The sequence below is a fragment of the Dreissena polymorpha genome, chromosome 9 (assembly GCF_020536995.1).
Source record: "Dreissena polymorpha isolate Duluth1 chromosome 9, UMN_Dpol_1.0, whole genome shotgun sequence".
Lineage (NCBI taxonomy): Eukaryota > Metazoa > Mollusca > Bivalvia > Myida > Dreissenidae > Dreissena > Dreissena polymorpha.
In genome coordinates this window covers 46,457,139-46,477,779 of record NC_068363.1, presented here as the reverse complement: position 1 = coordinate 46,477,779, position 20,641 = coordinate 46,457,139, and the positions used below count along the sequence as shown (strand labels likewise).

General features: G+C 36.9%; 1 protein-coding gene across 6 annotated transcripts; it reads right to left on the bottom strand.

Moving 5' to 3' along the window:
* Window positions 1-9,061: 9,061 nt before the first annotated feature.
* On the bottom strand, window positions 9,062-18,016 carry LOC127845629 (uncharacterized). Of its 6 annotated transcripts, none has more exons than XM_052376641.1 (7): window positions 16,862-17,764; window positions 16,126-16,541; window positions 13,710-14,212; window positions 12,436-12,565; window positions 11,290-11,534; window positions 9,838-10,054; window positions 9,062-9,312 (listed from the first exon to the last, which is right to left on the bottom strand). In XM_052376641.1, coding segments are annotated over exons 2-7 (1,269 nt in total). In that variant the 5' UTR covers window positions 16,127-16,541; window positions 16,862-17,764; the 3' UTR covers window positions 9,062-9,139. The 6 variants fall into 6 exon arrangements, with proteins under 6 accessions (XP_052232601.1, XP_052232602.1, XP_052232603.1 ...); XM_052376642.1 differs by having other exon boundaries at window positions 16,975-17,764; XM_052376643.1 differs by having other exon boundaries at window positions 17,046-17,764.
* Window positions 18,017-20,641: the final 2,625 nt, after the last annotated feature.

The following is a 20,641-nucleotide window of genomic DNA, read 5'->3' as shown; positions in this document are numbered from 1 at the left end:
AATAAAAAAACGCTTGGCTGATCACAGATGTTATTACAATTTTATTATGATAAACACAGGGCTCGCGCTGTCGTTCGCCACTTGAGCCATTTGTGAAAATATTGAGAATTTGGCTAAAAAAAAATCCGATTTGCGAAAATGCTAAAATCTCGTAAAATTTCATTGAAAACAGCCGCCATTTAAACCCGAAACTGGTTTTCTATATTTTTCTCTTTGTTTCAATGAAAGTATTCGCAATTTGAACAGTGAACGAAAACCGGTCTGCACCTGTATCGAGACATCGCTTGACCTTATTGTTATTGAAGTGCACATGGTAGCTGGCCAATCAAAACTGAGCTGGCTTACACATGAAATGACGTTGTCGAATGAAACGTAAAACGTTTAACATCGCATTAAAAGTAAAAACAGAAGCAGTTCAGATGATGTACTCAAAACCGTTCAGACGATGTACTCAAACAAAAAACGTTCAGACGATGTACTTTTTTCTAAATTACTCGCCACAGATTTAAAAAAAAAGCTTAAACAACGTGGAAAACCGTGTACAAAGTATTCTAAGCATGTTAGAAAGCAAAAACTGTTGTATTTATTTGTTTGTTTGTCATCTTGAATAGCAAACGCGTCAAAATAAAGAATGTTCAGACGATGTACAATTTTCATTGTTTATTGTGTCTGGATGTTTGAGAAAACTACAGAAATCTCAGAAAAACGACAATTACCAGAGTACATAAGGAGACTAAGCGGGTACTTTGCGCATAGTTATCATTAATTTAGATGTTATAAAGTTTGAGAATACCTTGATTTTCGTCATAAAGCGAGAGCATTTTCCGCCATTTTGTGCTTACGATGTACTTTTGTGATCACGTGATTCCCCGCAGTGATACAATATATAATTTGAAAACACCGCAATACGCGGAGATGGTACTTTTTATCACTATGTCCGTCCGGCATTATTTATATTGACGTTTTTGAGTGACTCCGGCTTATGTGCGACAACTGATGTCTTCGGGTTTTAATGCAGCATATAATAAAATATTTATATGAATTGCTATGTAATTTTGCATTTTTAGACAGAAGTAAATGACCAGAAAAAAAAATGACATGAATGGTTATTTGCAATTAAAACTTTACATAAAAACCGTCTTCATATCATACGTTGACATAATAAGCACGTCTTCGCCAAAAAATGTGTGTTATATGTACTTCTTTAAAAATAAATGTCAGTTTTTAAAAGTTGATTGCTGTTCAACATATGTAAATTAGTTGTCTTTACTTGATAAGAAAAAGTTTTTTGACAGAAGTGAATATTTTTGGGGAAAAACAATTAAATGTACGGATGTCTTCAAAAGTGCAACCAGTTACGAGTCATTGTTTTAAAGTGCATTAAACTATATGAGATTGTAAAAATATGTTGTTTAAATGTCTTAATTAAAAACATTTTATTATATACTTAAGCTAAAACTATTATTTACCAGTTTAGTTGTGTACTTTGGTTCAAAATTAAATGTCAAATATCTTAACAAATAACGTAATAATTGAAAATCCATTTACGAGACAGTAATATAATTTAAGAACTCATACACGTACTAGTATTACTACTAGGAATAATTGTGTTTAGGACTTAAAGGAGGGTTATATTTAACTGAAAACATAACTTTTATTACAATGAGATGATTTGTTTCGTCATTTTTACGATTTGATCGTATCTGTAAACCATTTACGAGCCACCAGTTACGAGTCACGAAACATAGCAAAAATGTCTTTTACCCATTATTTCCAGTCAATACAATACTTTCGGATAAATAACGTCATATTTGAGTAATATATGACGTCAGAACATAAGATCGACCATTGTCTTGAACGTAGTTTCCAAAATATAAAAATAACGCAGTTTTTTTTATTATGTTTTAATGTGATTTTCATATTTATATCTGGATTATATTTGATATTTTTTATATTTAAACACATTATATGAAAAAAAGATAAAGAAACATGAAAGATTTAATAATGTTTATTAAATAATTGCCTATTATATCTTGTGTCCCGTAAATGGTAATTTTGTCCCGTAACTGGTTAAGTTTTGATGCAATTATACTGTATATTGAACGTTTACAACAGATTTTTTCATGTTTACATGTACATGCAAGGGATATTTTATGATAATACAATACAATTTTTCAATTATCATGTTACAAATTGACGTATTTATAGCAATAATAAGAAAAATGTTAATTACATACTATTTCTTTTACTGGATAATTAAAACTCGAATTTTGAGTTAACTGTCACAGATGTATTCATAAAAATTTGGATTTTGGTCACAAATATACATTTGATTCATAAAATAAACGAACATAACAAATAGTTAAAACTTTATTTTTCTCTAAGAATATTGTGTTAATGTCGTGCTTAAGGCGGATCGAGTCTTTTGTACTTGACCGTAGTTGACCCTCAAAATTAAAATCTCTATATTGTTGGTTTTTAACCGATTTCAACCGGATTTTCAGTGATATCCTCAATAAAAACACAATTTCTTACTATTCTGTGACTGTCCATATCCATAGCTACGACCGGGGACTTTAAAAAGGGTGCCGTTTGTCCGGGTTTACAATTAAATCGGGTGCCGATTGTCCGGGTCGACAAATTTACAGGGTGCCGACTGTCCGCGTATGCAAAAAAACACTGGGTGTCGATTGTCCGGGTGCCGTTTGTCCTACAATCGAAACTTAACATTCAAAGGTGGTCTCATCTTTTAGTATGTCGTTTTAAAGTAGCATACAATGTAAGGACAGAACCGTACAGAACAGAACAATATATTGCAGAACAATACATAGCAGAACAATACATGGCAGAACAATACATGGCAGAACAATACATAGCAGAACAATATAGCAGAACAATACATGGCAGAACAATACATGGCAGAACAATACATGGCAGAACAATACATGGCAAAACAATACAGAACAGAACAATACTTTGCAGAACAATACATGGCAGAACAAACCATTGCAGAACAATACAGAAAAGAACAATACAGAAAAGAACAATACTTTATAAATCCCACCTTTGAGCTTGATATAAAGACGGGGCGCATATCCCGAGTGCCATATTAAAATACAATACAAATACATGTTTTATTTGTCTAGAACATTACATTTAGCAAAGTATAGTATTGTAAAGGGAAAGCGGATTTTAAGATGGAAATAAACATGTATACATAACATTTCAGAACAAGTAGACGCTCCAGTAAACATACAAAAAATGTGATGTTTTGCGTTTTTGGAAAGGACAGATAGAAGTCCACGTGTTTATATGAGTATTACAGTACAATAACGTTTTGGAATAAAGTTAATGGCATACAAGAGATATCATCTAACAATGTAAGATATGAGACTCGCTCTGGTGCTTAATGCATGCGCGTAAAGTGTCGTCACAGATTAGCCTGTTTTTCTGTGCAGTACGTACAGGATAATAAGAGACTACACTTTCCGCGTTATGGTATTTTTCGTTTAAAATCATGCAGCACAATTCGTTTATAGGCAACATCAGAAATAACTTACATACATTCGACAGTATCGTTCATAATGTCACGTGCAATATTAATCCGAGCATATATCGAGTCTTCATAAATTTGCTCACTTTCTGTACGAATCTGCATTGGATAAGTACGGGAAGAAGAAAACAATGTAAACTTTTAAAATTACATAAAATAGAAAAGACAATAGCTTTTGGCTTAACAATCATCAATCATTGCGAGTTAGCGATAAGTAATAATCGGCAGACACAGATGTTCATTTTGAATCGCTGTTTTTATCTAAAAGTACGAAATCAGTCCAGGAACTTGCTTTTTGCAACTCAAAGCACACCAAATCCTAATGGAGAGTAAGTTAGTTCCTTTTTCCTACTTCCTTATTCCTTACTCACGCGTAACATATTTGATTACGGGTTATAAAAGACAAATAGTGCAAACATTTCTGAAGTAAAAAAAACACAAAGTAACTCGATTACATTTACTTTATGTATTACGTTGCATATTCATGTTTCTTCTTCGCGCTTGCATAAGTTTTCTTGTTTAAACCGAACCGATATTTTCTGATTCGAATACTAACTTCACAATACAAAACCTAAAGCATATACTATTATTTCACATATATGTGATATAAAAGTGAAATCTTGTACATTTAAACATGTTTATTTTTATTTATAATCCAGTTCATTTTTCGCGGCTGAATAAGGAAAAAGGAACAAGTTCCTTATTCTTTATTCAATAAGAATAAGTAACTGGCATTTTCTTACTTAAATATCAATGAAACTGATCCAAAGTTAACCACCTATAAATGAACATATTATTAAAAAATATATATATTGGTTGTTTGTTTAAAATACTAATTGCAATACATTTCTACTAAGTTTTGAATACATGCCAGAATCTGAGTTAATGTACCTTTAAAGTAGGGTTGGGATCAATACTGAAAAGATATTCTAATATTCGTGTATTATTATTGGTAAATATTTCAAAATAAAAAAAATAAATTGTTTTTTAACAAGGGGATGATGGACTCATTTGTTGAAAAGTTTATTGTGCTCGTCATCCGTCAATGAATACCTTTTATTTTTAAGGTATAAGATATTTTTGGTTAACATATTACAAACATCCTCATTTATTTCAATTCTAAACAAAATTGTGAGACATATATGTGGCCGCAAAAGCGATTTTGACCCATTTGGCGCTGACGTCATTTCAGAGAAAAACCAGGAAGAAGTTATTATATAGTTTAAAATTAATTAATAATTTGATACATATTGCAAACAAATTTACTTGCTAAATATTTCAATTCATACTTTCTTAACGATTCATTTCACATACGGATACAGCCATCAAAATGTCTAATCGCAAGACGCTGAAATGTAAATATCATCTCAATTATCATGGACAATGGATTAAACACGGTGTATTAACACCCTTGCAAACTGACAGATAATTCTATTGAAGACACTTCCTCTTGCCAGATACTCTTCCGTACGACACTTATCACCTCGTTTATTGATGACAGCTGTTATCCAAACAAAGTTGGAAAGTCGTCAGCACACCACCGACCAATCAGCGTTAAGCACCCAAAATTGGGACAGTAGGTCGATCCGCTCTGGAAACATATTGTAACTGCATAAATAGCAGAAATATTTGGTTTCGAGCATTCAAAATCTTTTTGATTTAGACGCAATATGGGAAGAAAAGATCAACCGCGGCCTGTCTGGTGGAATGAAGAGTGCGAAGAAGCAATAAAATATAGAGAAAAATGTAGGAAGAAATGCATTCGTATTAAATCAGGACCGAAATACGAAAGATTAAGGGAAGCCCGCAGGCAAGTCAGACGAGCTGTTAAAAAGGCGAAGCTGGCGGTCGGATGGATTCCAGAGTATATAAGGAGGGAAGCACGCAGGCTAGTCAGACGAGCTGTTAAAGAGGCGATACTGGAGGTCGAATGGATTCCAGATTATGAAAGGTACCACAAGACCGAAACAGAACAGGAGCAGTAAAAGGCTTCTCAAGTGTCTCACAGACTTCACATCAAAGGTCCTTTTCAGGACCACCCATCTGGGTTTGAAAGAATTGTCTTTAATACTTGTCGTGTTACCACTACACACCACTATCCCCCAACCCCCAAAACAACAAAACCGACATAAATAATTAGGTAACATATCGGACAGACATGCTATTGGGTAACCTATCGGATAAACATGTATTTTAATGGGGAAACCAATCTGTAGAGTACAAATTATACGTTATCAATACAATAAGTAAATACCATTTCAAGTTAATGTAATGTGATACAAAACATTAAATACAAATATAAATTAGTGGATCCAACAGTAATAGACTAGGCGATAGACTTCTACTCCAGAGGTCAGTGGTTCGAGCCTAGTTGAGGGATACTTTTTTCTTTCTTTAATTGTATTCTTGTTGATTTTTACTGGAGCTTTTTAGATCCAATGTTCACATTTATCAATATAAAGCACTATACGACAAACTTCAATACATGCCAAAATCTGTGAAAAGGCCCCTTTAATGTGTTGAAATTAAATGAATGGCATAAAAGAGATGTCATTTTACAGTTGAAGATATGAGCCTTGCTCTGAGAAAATGGGGCTTAATGTATGAGCGTGAAAACACAGATAAGCCTTGCTAAGGGACGATAATTTCCACGTTTATGATTGTTTTCGTTTCTAAAACAAGACGCGAGAACAAACGGCAGTGTGAAGGCTGTATATGGCGGATATACCTTGGTATCATTCCAAAATGAAAACGCGCCTTAATTCTTTAAAGTTAAAGACAAAAAACTTGCTAACACTCGAGATGTTATATTTGTTTGCTAAATCTTGACAAAAGTTGCTCAGAACATTTCTTATTATTTTTCCATCCGTTGAGTTGTAGTTCCGGTTCATTTTGGGCATGGCTGCCATTATGCTCGGCAGTTTTTTTAGGTGGCTACAGTAAAACCTTTTCAAACCACTATAAAAGTCACATACTAGTATGTTAGACACTCTTCACGAAACTTGATCAGAACATTAAACATGTACTTATGATATATCGGCTGAGTTAAAAAAGGCTTGTGTTTCTTTGTTGTTGAAAACATGGCTGCCAGGTATGTGGGCAATTTTTCCATTTCATTGCGTTGTGAAACTTTGTGAATGCTACCTTCTCAAAACTGTTTTCCCTGGGGTATCAGGTTAGCGACTTAGGGTATTTTTTTCTTACATGGCTCTTTTGAAACCTTGTGAATGTGTGTCTTATCGTCAAAACGTTGCTTAAACAATTTTTCTATATCTTGACTTAATTCAAAAATGGTCCCTGACCATTGGAAAACAGCCACCATAGGTGACGCATATTTTCTTTTGTCTATAGGTATACAGTTTATTGTGATACTTTGTTTACTTTACCTGTTCAGAACAGTTCAGTTTTGATTAAAAAATTAAATAGTAAGACATATTAATGCCTATTTCTGTTTACCATATTTTATTTCTCCTTGTGAAAAAGAGGTTTAATGCATGTGGATACAGACTAATGATGGGCAGATACTTTCCGCCTTAACGGGATTTTTGCTTACAATTGACTTTGTAAACGAAAAATACCATAAAGGCGAAAGGTTTCGTCCCAGATCAGCCTGTGCGGACTGCACAGGCGAATCTATGGCGACACTTTACGCATATGCATTTAACCTTTTTTTCACAGAGCACAACTCATATATATTATCGTATCCCTATGCTGCCATAATGCCTATGACCTTATTTCGACTAGTCGAACGATTACGACCCCGAAAGGAGGTAAATAGTTATCCCATCCAACATCCTACTAGTCTGCCCCGCTTCTTGTATGGGGCATAACAGTTTAAGTGTTCAATGGATTCAAATGAAACTAAATAATAGATGATTGACTTTAAGGATAGCGCAACCGAGTATACAGCTTTCTGTTCAGAATCAACAGAGTTAGTGTCCTTTAGTCATGTGCTTGTGCAGAAAAAACTCACTTAGCATTAAATATATTTCAATAAAACTAATTATAAATGACTTTAAAGGTTTTATATATAATAGTTGCGAGGAAACAGTAATATTGAACATTTACAATGCGCTAAAATATCCATTATAAGCATCGTTTGACGATTCTAATACCTGCAAACTAAAAATCGTTGCAACGCGAAACGATTGAATGATTTCTGTTGTTGTCGTTATATTGTGTGATATTCCGAGGATTGATTACATAAAGTATAAAAGACTTCACTCATTGTATGAGCACGGATAGACGAATGTTCTAAGCGATAGACTTTTACTCCAGGTGTCAGTGGTTCGAGCCCAATTGAGGGTTACTTTTTTTTCTTTAATTGTTTTTTTTTTACTGGAGCTATTTAGATCCAATGTTTACAATTATCAATACAAAGCATTTAATTACAATCTTCAATACATGACAAAATCTCTGAAAAGATCTCTTTAAATCAGACTTTAATTGTTCTCCCATTAAACACATTCGATTCAGCAATTAATTAATGGAGAACGTTATCAGTTGTCACTTCTTATCAAATTATTCAGCTTATCAGTTAATTTATTTGGGTAACTTAACACCCAATCAATGCATACTAACACTATGCATGTATACTTTAATAGTATAATATGGGCGAACAGACTCAAGACGAAACATGATATTAGAGTGAACGGAGGCGATACCGCTAGCGTGAGGAAATAAGTAAATAATTTCCGGTTATTAACTTAGTTTGCACTGGCAAATCTTGGTGAATCTCTTGACAAAGCAAGCTTTAATGGAACCTAGATTTTGATTCTATTTGGAGCTAGTCTGGTCAATATCATACCGGTAGTAACTGAAATAGACCCATGGTTTCCGCTTAATTTCTGGTTTGTCTAGCAAGTTGGTTATATTGTTTCGACGACTGAATATCAGTAAATAAGGTGTAAACGACATAAATAAGTCACATCTGAGCCGCCACACATTTATTTCTTGGGAATGCGGCATCAAACCCTCATTTTGGTGAGGTTGAGGGGAATTTTGTTCCAGTAGAGGCATATAAATATGCTTGGTTTAATTTTCCTCATTTTTAGAGGAAGCTGCGTGATTTAAAAGAATTATGCTGTGGGTACACGCCTTTAAAAAGGCTTCAACTACAGACGGTCATAGCCCTGATTCTGGCATCAAAATTAATTCAAACATGTTCCACGTGGATTTTGCACTATGTCTGCCTTCTCGTTTAACAAAAAGAATTCTTCTTATACGTTGAAAATGCAGTAAAACATGGCGATGTTCGCTGATATTGCCTTTCTTTTTTGTTTCCCGTGTGCATACTTGTTTAATGATTATCTTTATTGAACTGCTATGTAGCCCCAATGTGCGGGAAGTTGAAGGAATTTCATAACCAGCGTGCATCCTCATTTAAATACAGCAAATTGCTCTGTTTGGTTCTTTGTTATGCTGTGCGTTTTGGTTCACCTTGGTGGTATGTTCCTTACTTAAATTAGTCGTGAAATTATTGTGTGCTGATTTTAAGACTTACGTACCAACTTTGTAGAAAAATAGCAATTTAATATAATATCAACGATAATAATAAAATACAATGACCGTGATGCATATTCATAATTACATGTATTCTTTGAGACCGTGTTTAATTAAGTCTTTACAGATTTTTTCGGAATGGTCCATTTTCCACACGAGTGTTTTCGTGATATTGTACTCCGTGTCGGCGAGTGTTATTTGGTCCACAAATGAGCGCAGAGATACCAGTCCTTTGAAGCCAGCGTTGATATCGAGTCCTAAAATAAGATATATTTAATTCGTATGGCTTCGATCTGTATGTTATAGTGACTTGTTTAGATTGAGGCATTTTTATGTGCGCCAGTAAATGCATTAAGCTGCTCAACAGTCTGTTAAATGTTTTACGCGTTTAATAAATGAAATAACTGACCCACGTGTTGAACCAAAACAATAAAAAGAGACAACAAAAACTTTCAAAATTATTTGATCGTTTCGTCTTTGTTAACCTTTATAATTTCATCAATTTCAAACGGTTATTTATAAACGAAACTGAATCATCAGCGTGAGGCTGCGTACTTAACGTTATTTCGCTCACGGATCTTAAGTTTTATTTTATTTGTTGAATTTGTTGGGGAAAAAATGCAAAATAGTTTTTTTCAATAATCTGTGAACAAGTCCCTTTACCATCGATGTATACAGTATGTAAGCTCATACACTTAAGTTGATGAAGTCATGTGGTCATATAACAAACTATAAATGTAATGATTTCACAGCTTTATACAGTCGGAAGTTCAGTTACTTGCCTGTGTTGAAATTGTATGACCTTGAAGCTTCTCCCTCGGTGATGACAAAGAGATCGCAGTCGGCGATGTACGCAGCGATCTCGGCACGTTGAGAGAGCTTGATCTCGTAGAGACGAGGACTGAACCGCATGTGGTGCAGGCAGAACGAGTCGCTAATAGATGCCTCGTCTGCGCGCTTGTACGTGTTGAAACACTTCAGAAAAATGTTCCTCATCATCTGTTGGGTAATATATATATATATATATATATATATATATATATATATATATATATATATATATATATATATATATATATATATATATATATAATGAGCCTCGTTCTTTAAGAAAAAAATAGGCGTAAAGTGACGTCCCAGATCAGCCTGTGCAGTACATGCAGGCTAATAACATACGACGCTTTCCGTTTTAATGTGAGGTATCGCTTGCAAGAAGATCTTCTAAACGAAAATCCAGTTTATGCGGAAAGTGTCGTCCCTGATTAGCCTATGCGGACTATAAGGCTAATCTGGGATGACACACGTGCATTAAGTCCATTTTTTCCCAGAACGAGGCTCGTATAATTGCCAAACATTTACCGGTACACTATTGGCGATTTCATTGTGGCGTGTTGCATTTTGGTTGGTAAGATTTTCATCAAAAATGCTTAATGCAAAAACACTAGCCCACAACAAATGATTGGGCAAAAAAAGTGATTTCTTAGGTGGTAATTAGGTTTTACTAAAGCCATATAAGAAAAACTGACCCGGCAAAAGGCAGTCACATTTTTAACAGACTTGAATCATTTTCAAACCTTGTTACGATATCATTAATGTTCTGAAAACGTTTCAAAGGGATTGTTAAAAGTGAAGCTTCAAAAATTTTCACAAGTTTTAACGATGATCTTATGAGGAAATCAGCTTCGCTCTCTGGCGGCCATGTTTTTTTCGACGTACAGGACCCTGTTTCGAACTCGGCTCTGATACCATAACACCATTTGTCTTAGAAAGTTTCATGAGTATTTGGCAAAAAAGTTAGTTTAAGAGTGTTCACATGGTTTCACTTAAGTCTTAAAAGAAAACACTGTCACGCCTTCTGGCGTCCATGTTTAAAACAAAGTAATTCCAGAGCGCAAGCGTTATTCTTTAAGTTGACCTGATCTGAATTTTGACCCCTCGTGACACAGTTTCGAACGCGGCCAAGAAAGCATTCAGACGAATGTTCTGACTATGTTTCATAAAGATTGATCAATGTGGGCTCTAGATTGTTCGCAAGCTACATGTTAACGACGAACGTACATGTATTGCGAAAGGTGATCACAAAAGCTTACCATGAGTATTTTGTACTGAGGTGAGCCGAAAGCAAACGCACTGCTTAAACACTTTTTTATTTGATATATGTTGCAAAAATATGTGTTTCTCACCAAACTTAATAGTAATGTTGGTCAAGATGATGGATGAAAACAGTTACTTACAGACTTATCTAAAACTGTCCTGAGCGTTTTAACAACATTTGAATCTGTTTTATTAATCGCCAGAGCGAGGAACCTGCAGGTGGAATTTCCAAATATCTTGAGGTTGAATTTCGATTTCCCCTCGTCCTCATAAGCGGCTGAATTATAGGCGGAGAGATCAAAGCCGACGTTGTGTACGCGTATTTCAGACTTCGGCACGTAGGTTTCATTATTTTTCTCTATCGCAGCCAGCGCACCATAAACACCTGAGTAAGGAAAAAGAGACACGTGGAATTAATGCGAGAAACCCTGCACAATTTCTTCGCGAAGTTCACTTTCATATTCAGAACACAACCGATGCATGTTTAACTATTACAAAATAGCTGGATACACGACATTGTTCAGAAATGAAAGCAACTTAATGTCACTACTTTTTATAGTTTCACAGGTTTTGGCAAATATTGAAGTTTGAAATTAAATGCTTTATATTGATAAATGTAAACATTGGATCTAAAAAGCTCCAGAAAAAATAAAAAAAAGTAAAATAAAGAAAGAAAGTCCTAGTAACACTCATCTGGGCTCGAACCAATGACCCGTGGAAAAAAGTCTTACGCCTATCCACTCGGCCATCCGTGCTCATACAATCATTGATGTATTTTATACTAATACTATAAGCAATCCTCGTATTGTCACAACATACGCTTACAACAACAGATCTCTCGGACTCCAAAGTATTCAATATTTTCGCATTGAAACGCTTACTAATTTTCAGGATTTAAATCGTCAAAAGATGCATATAATAGATATTTTATAGCATGGTTAATGTCCATTATTACTGTTTCCTCACAAATATCATAACTACAACGAAAATTTTCGATTCCGAAACATTTTTTTTAATTTTAATTTTGTCAATTACCAAAACGTGAAAATGTCCCTTCAAAATGTATTTCAAATTAAATTCAATGCGAATGAAATTAAGTAATCAATACAAAAGCAGTCTCGCAATTTGTCGGGTTATTCGAGCCTGGTTCTCGAAAAACTCGGCTAAATGCATGTCGTCACGAACTTAGCCTGTGTGCACTGCAAAGGCCAATCTTGTACGACAAATAATTCACAAGCATTCAGTCCAGTTTTCTCAGAGCGAGGCGAATAAGAGTATTTCCGTACCAGTTGAATGATGAATGCTCTCGTCACTAAGGCCTAGAACGCGACTTGCCAGTCCGTTCCTGCCGTCGCAACATATCGCCAGTTTTCTGCCGCTAATAGAGTCCACACAGGCGCTCAGGTCCCGCGAAAACTGAAAACAAGAATCTGTATCAACAAATATGTCGCCCAAATTCTGTGAATTTGCGTGTTATAAGCTAATGTTTAATGTTTCACAATATTAAAGCATTTAATTATTTACGAAATCAGTACGATTGCTTATTAAATTCCTCAATTATTATGTTACACGATATAATACATGTTGATGTATAGATTAAAAAAAGAGTGTTTGTCAGAGCATCAACGTTTCTTCTTTGCGAATAGAAAAAAAACATTATTCTGTTACAGACTGGTACTTCTGACGTTACACAAATACGTACTTCTGCTACTTATATATGGCTGGGCTGATTATGATGGTGGTTGCTGATGAATTACTGGCAATGGATTTTCATGCGTATTGATATTTAACTGCTAGTAAACTTATTCGAGACATTTTAATTTCACAGCCGATGGGGGGAGGGGGCATTGTTAAAGAATCTATTTGCAATAGTAATTTACTTCGTCTGCTTATTTTCTGGAAGCGGAGATGCGACATTTGTTGTGTACCAGACTGTGAGGATGGGACATTAGGGGAACATAACTGCTGTCAGTTCGATATAAACACGCACGAAAATGTTATTTTGTCGCCACACAGTCCGTGTGTCGATGCAATGTTCCAGCACGCGATCTGTCGATTTTCCTCATTTAATATTCTAAAATAAATATAACGATGCAAAATTTTCAATTCACCGAAGTTGGAACATGTCCGTTCATCGCGGTAAATGTACACATGTACAAAGCGACACGTACGTGGCAAAAACAGGATTTATTTTTGCACTTAAAACATACAGCTAAGATTAAATGTATGTGACGTACATTGAAAATGTGACCATAATATGATGCACGTATTGGGAATACTGGACTTAACGCAATGCATGTGGGTGAAGTGTCGACCCTGACTTAACGCAATGCATGTGGATGAAGTGTTAACCCTGATAAGTCCGCACCGGCTGATCATGGACGAAACTTTCAAACGAAAATCCAGTCTAGAAGAAAAATGTCGCCCTATATTAGCATTTGCGGACAGCACAGGCTTATCTGCGATGACATTAAACGCACATCCATTAAGCCCAATATTCCAAGACCGCGGTACATATAATGTTCAGCTTATAGTGATTTGTAATTGTATACAACGTTACCTTTGTGGAAAAATTAAAGTCCACCGGCTTCTTGTACAGTTGCAGGATATTGATAATGTAGCCTAGATAAATCCCGACACGGGTGTAAAAGCAGCCATCCTCCCAGAGGCCTTCCAAGTTATCAAAGTCCACCCCGCAGCCCCTTAAAAACGACACGTGCTGTGGCTGTATTGCGATCTGATATGACCTCTTCTCCAACCTGGCACGTGATTCCTCCTCGTATATGATCAGCTTCGTGACACGTTTACATCTTAACGCAAGCAAGGCAGCCGTCAGGCCGATCGGACCGGCACCGATAACGATTACCGTCAATTGGGCTAAGTCTTTTCGGATTTGGCGGCATACGTGGCTCGTGGCGATAAAAACTACAATCGCTGATAGAGTTATGCCAATGTGCACAGTGGCATTGGTAGACATCATATACATTGCTCGAGCGAGTTCATCTGGGTCACAGGTCATGGTCACGCGATGTAGAGTGCTGTTGATTTTCCTGTCGAACAACACTAGCATAGCGAAGCAAATGGTTTAGCTTTTATATGACAACACACACACACACACACACACACACACACACACACACACACACACACACACACACACACACACACACACACACACACACACACACACACACACACACACACACACACACACACACACACACACACACACACACACACACTTGTCGCCGTTTTACGTTCGCGTTTCCTGCATAACTTCAGTTATGTCCCTAGAGCCACACTGCCTCTCCCGTATACTGGTATGTCCCAGTATGTACACTGCCTCTCCCGTATACTGGTATGTCCCAGTATGTACACTGCCTCTCCCGTATACTGGTATGTCCCAGTATGTACGCTGCCTCTCCCGTATACTGGTATGTCCCAGTATGTACACTGCCTCTCCCGTATACTGGTATGTCCCAGTATGTACACTGCCTCTCCCGTATACTGGTATGTCCCAGTATGTACACTGCCTCTCCCGTATACTGGTATGTCCCAGTATGTACACTGCCTCTCCCGTATACTGGTATGTCCCATATGTACCTATGCCTCTCCCGTACTGGTATGTCCCAGTATGTACACTGCCTCTCCCGTATACTGGTATGTCCCAGTATGTACACTGCCTCTCCCGTATACTGGTATGTCCCAGTATGTACACTGCCTCTCCCGTATACTGGTATGTCCCAGTATGTACACTGCCTCTCCCGTATACTGGTATGTCCCAGTATGTACACTGCCTCTCCCGTATACTGGTATGTCCCAGTATGTACACTGCCTCTCCCGTATACTGGTATGTCCCAGTATGTACACTGCCTCTCCCGTATACTGGTATGTCCCAGTATGTACGCCCCTAGAGCCACACTGCCCTCTCCCCGTATACTGGTATGTCCCCAGTATGTACACTGCCTCTCCCGTATACTGGTATGTCCCAGTATGTACACTGCCTCTCCCGTATACTGGTATGTCCCAGTATGTACACTGCCTCTCCCGTATACTGGTATGTCCCAGTATGTACACTGCCTCTCCCGTATACTGGTATGTCCCAGTATGTACGCTGCCTCTCCGTATACTGGTATGTCCCAGTATGTACACTGCCTCTCCCGTATACTGGTATGTCCCAGTATGTACACTGCCTCTCCCGTATACTGGTATGTCCCAGTATGTACACTGCCTCTCCCGTATACTGGTATGTCCCAGTATGTACACTGCCTCTCCCGTATACTGGTATGTCCCAGTATGTACGCCCCTAGAGCCACACTGCCTCTCCCGTATACTGGTATGTCCCAGTATGTACACTGCCTCTCCCGTATACTGGTATGTCCCAGTATGTACGCTGCCTCTCCCGTATACTGGTATGTCCCAGTATGTACACTGCCTCTCCCGTATACTGGTATGTCCCAGTATGTACACTGCCTCTCCCGTATACTGGTATGTCCCAGTATGTACGCTGCCTCTTCCGTATACTGGTATGTCCCAGTATGTACACTGCCTCTCCCGTATACTGGTATGTCCCAGTATGTACACTGCCTCTCCCGTATACTGGTATGTCCCAGTATGTACACTGCCTCTCCCGTATACTGGTATGTCCCAGTATGTACACTGCCTCTCCCGTATACTGGTATGTCCCAGTATGTACACTGCCTCTCCCGTATACTGGTATGTCCCAGTATGTACACTGCCTCTCCCGTATACTGGTATGTCCCAGTATGTACACTGCCTCTCCCGTATACTGGTATGTCCCAGTATGTACGCCCCTAGAGCCACACTGCCTCTCCCGTATACGATGTACACATATAAATACTCAATACAAATAGCACTTATATTATGGATGTAACGTTATGAATCTAATAAATACAACATTTAACTTTTAATGAATCCACATCGCGTAAGTTTCAATAATTAACCCTTGCCAGTACTTGTTCACTCATAGCGTTGTGTCCGCAATTAGCACAGTGCGATATCCGCTAAGTAACCTCACAGCATTCTATAAGTCGCGTTTTCTTCTACGAAAAACACATCCCTCTCGTTAGCACGGTTTGATACGGATTCCAGATCTCACGGAAAACATATATTAAGCTTCGTGATCTTCTAGATATTAAATTCAATAAAGAACCATATCACGAAAGTAATACTTTTATATTATAATGCATGATTTCGTCCAATAAATAGATTAATCTCCGAATAGTTCAATATGGTTATACAGCATAAAAGGTTAATGTTCAAGCATATCTTGATGTGGGTTTATCGAGGTTTTAAGGCGCCAAACAAGGCGCTAACTTTAATTATAATGTGTAAGCTAATACGGCTTTCACATAATCCTACTAATTTAAGTCTACAATTAACGATCATCATAATAATGCGACAAGCTGTGCGTGTGCAGCTGTTTGGAATCAATATGAGTCTCGCTCTGTGAAAATGGGGTTTAATGCATATGCGTTAAGTGTCGTCCCAGATTCGCCTGTGCGATCCGCACAGGCTAATCAGGGACGACACTTTCCGGTGTTATTGTATTTTTCGTTTAAAGGAAGACCCTTTTTGACCAAAATCCAGTTGTGGCTGAAAGTGTCGTCCCTCTGCGGACTGCACAAGGCTAATCTGGGACGACACTTTTCGCATATGCATTAAACCCCATTTTCACAGAGCGAGGCTCACATATTAAAATATTATATCCACGTTCACCAGACTGTCAATCCAAACAATCTATTATTAGAATTACTATATTGTAGTACAGAAGTCTCAATTGCTATCATTTACGGAAGTAATACTTGAACTCATTATCGTTTTTACGCATTTCAAAACCGCAAATCGTATTCACTGAATAAAGATGACACAAAACCGGTATGTGTTTGCAAACAGGAACATAAATCCGCTTAACTCTGCACACACTAAACGTCTTATCCACTGTGTTAACTGAATTGACTTTGAAATTTGAAGTAAAACCACTGAGTCCAGATCGTAGCGCGTTCCAAACGTGGTCACGAGACTGAATTAGCAGTGTAGCCGTCTCCCGATATCGTCATGGAGAAATAAGATTCCGTGCTAATTTCCATTACGAACGCTTCTTGATGAATATATAGGATTGGTTAGTGAAGGATAAAACGAGCTCGAAAAAGAGTTGGAGTACCATTCTGCTATTGCCTTTTTGTACATATCGACGCATCACAATAAATACATTATATAATTGTATCGTGTTAAATCTGCAAATCTGATATTTCAATATCATTTGCTCTTTCAAAGTACCGAAACCTTATAATTATATTATAGGGTTATATATTCTGGTTATATGAAATCGCCCAAGCCAGCGCGTATATTCATTATTATAATAATGGAGAGTTGTTAAACTAAAAATCAATAATACTATATAATCACATTCTTTAGAAGTTAAGATTTATTCACGATTAAAATGACTTATAAGTTTTCACTTCCGATGGTCATGTCTTAAGTGTTCACTATTAAATTACAACTAATTCAATGCGCGCACGTAGTTTATCGCAGTTATCTACGTGTATACCATATAGATAATAGGCGATGTATGCACACCTTCGGAAATCTACAGTTCGAAACGATAAATATTCCTTACGCATGGATTCGGGTTCGAACTGATATATGTTCACCAACACTGTCACGATATAAACCAAATGAATTGAGACCGCGAAAATATATCATTTATTTCCTGAAAGCTCATTAAAATCCTTTATTTCTATAGTGTTGAAGTTTAAAACATCTTTTTTTCGCGTGTTTCGACATGCTTTTTTCTGAAATAGTGTCAATAGTACATATATTTCTTGTCTCAAAATAAATGGACAAAAACTGTTTATGTACAGCCTCTGTATGAAACAAAGGTAATCCGAATGAGCTGTGCATATAAAGCGGCATTTTACAGCTGTTACTTAAACAGCATACTCACAAGTTTGTCAACAAAAAATCCTATTTCTTCAATATAAAGCCAACGTTCACATTTGTCATATTTTGCAAAATTCTCCTTGTATGACATAAAAAGCTATATACAACTTGATAAAGAGAAAAATAGCTTTAATAAGATCTACACAATTGTAAGTAATTTTACTCTCTATGATAAATGGTTGGTATTTAACCCATTTATGCCTTGTGAACTCTCCCATCCTTCTAAATTGGATCAATTTATTTCCGAAATTAGGGATGTCTAGTATATTTATTGCTATATTTAGAATATTTCTTACAGAAATTCCTTTAAGCAAACAGCGCAGACCCTGATGAGACGCCGCATGATGCGGCGTCTCATCTGGGTCTACGCTGTTTGCCAATGCCTTTTTTCTAGACGCTAGGCATTAATGGGTTAAAATGAGTCATACACCGCCGCATTGCCGAGTAACTTTCTCGCTCTTGCATGCCATCATTGTGGCACCCTCTACAGGCGCATACTCGCAAAAGCAACATAGCATTAAAAAGCCAACACTTTTTTAGCTTCTATTAACCGTCCAGTGGTAACATGCCAGAACTCGAGGGTCAGAGGTTCAATCCCCGCTCACCCCTGACCAACTGTCAAGTCTTTCGCATGAGACTTTGAAAATAGCTGCTTCAAACGGGGTACTAAAACGGGGTCTACTCTGGAATTTGGCGTCTCCTGATTCTCTCATTTTACCCCGTAAACAAACTTAATATTCATCAAGGGTCGATGGCTTTTCCCGTTGCACGCGATGGTAATTTACTATAGATGCGTTTTTCGGCGTAAGCTGTATTAAGCCAGCTTTTCACCCTGACTTGACCTTTGTTAGTGTCCAATAATATTAAAATAACATTTCCCGCGGCTAGGTACGAATGAATACACTTCATTTATTCCATTGGCTGATTTGAGTATAACACCAGAACATTGGAAACATATCCGCGTCTTTGTAACACTGTTTTACTGCATGAAACAATTTTATCTCTAATTAAAAGGCTCAATAGATAGATCAGTTTTACAATCAATTTTAGACATAAATACAGTTTGTGCGTTCACCTTTTATTTTCAGAGAATTACCAGCGCAAAAGCGTTTATACTAAAAGCTATATTCTCATATTTAGTACATACTTGCATTGCATTTCAATCCGCGAGGTTTCGGGTCAATTCGCGGCCAGTGTGTGAAAGTCAGAGTTTATATACAGTTCATCACCGGAGTTCGCAGAAGGGGTTGCGATCTTTTCATTGAAGGAAAAAATTGGAATCTATGCTATGTTTGTCTGATGGAGTAAATAGTTCGTTTAGTCGCTTTGTCGATATATCAATATTTTAGGCACAGCTGTTGCCTTGGTCGTGTACAGTTGGCGTAAACAAGTCGTCGTTTCAGCAGCAGAATTGTTACCTAACTTTAATGCATTGCATTCCAATCCGCAAGGTATCAAGGTCAGTTTGCGGTCAGTTGCAGAAATTTTTATATAAACGCCGTCTCGTAAACTTTGTGCACTTGAAGTCTGTTTTGATCAGAAAGATACTAAATAAAGATATTCGGCGATATTATTGTGGTATGTCAATCATCGATTTTTAATATGTTTTCAACATTTGCATGATAAGGACCAATTTTGATAAAATTAATTAGAAATATATATCCATTTAGACCAGTTTATTAAGCATGAGCACAATAATTCACTATACTATAATTATGCAATTAAATAAGATTCGAGTATTGCCGGCTGACCTATATGCACTCGTGTATTTTCATGTTTCTTGTGTTTTTCTATTCTGTTAATATAGATATCTGAGTTATAATATCACATAAAGCAAAATAAGCCACGAAATCTGGTGCAACACCCCGTAATTGATTTGCTTGTGATGGAGCTAAGAACTGCGCAGAAAAAAGGCATCCGCTACTTTTTACCTCATAGAGATAACTTTTGATCGTTCATAAACATCGACCACAATCAACGCCGTATATCTTTTTTAAAGATATTTCTTGTTATAAATACAACCAAAACCACAGGCTGTGTGCTGCCTGCTTAGGCTGGTAAATAGAGGCGAGGAATTTCCATTGCATTAATAACCCAGCATTGACTGACTTACTAAAAGCTGGTCCTTAATTAGCTATTGGGTTTCCGTCAGACATCCCATTATTCTTCTGAAATCTTCCAAATCTCAAAGCAACATTATGCCTTTATATGAAAGGGAAATATGCCTTTATATGAAAGGGAAATATGCCTTTATATGAAAGGGAAATATGCCTTTATATGAAAGGGAAATATGCCTTTATATGAAAGGGAAATATGCCTTTATATGAAAGGGAAATATGCCTTTATATGAAAGGGAAATATGCCTTATCTGAAAGGGAAATATGCCTTTATATGAAGGGAAATATGCCTTTATATGAAAGGGAAATATGCCTTTATATGAAAGGGAAATATGCCTTTATATGAAAGGGAAATTACGCAAAGCAAAGAAGATAGAATCTTGTCATGTGAAAAAGATCGAAAACTGGACCT

Bases quoted from the DNA above. Each gene is read 5' to 3' on its own strand.
- LOC127845629 (XM_052376639.1), bottom strand. From the start codon at position 17,875: ATGATATATTTTCGCGGTCTCAATTCATTTGGTTTATATCGTGACAGT. The intron at 12,566-13,709 runs GTAACGTTGTAT...TCTTGTTTTCAG, and splicing joins ACTTTAATTTTTCCACAAAG to TTTTCGCGGGACCTGAGCGC. The intron at 11,535-12,435 runs GTACGGAAATAC...TTCCTTACTCAG, and splicing joins GAGCATTCATCATTCAACTG to GTGTTTATGGTGCGCTGGCT.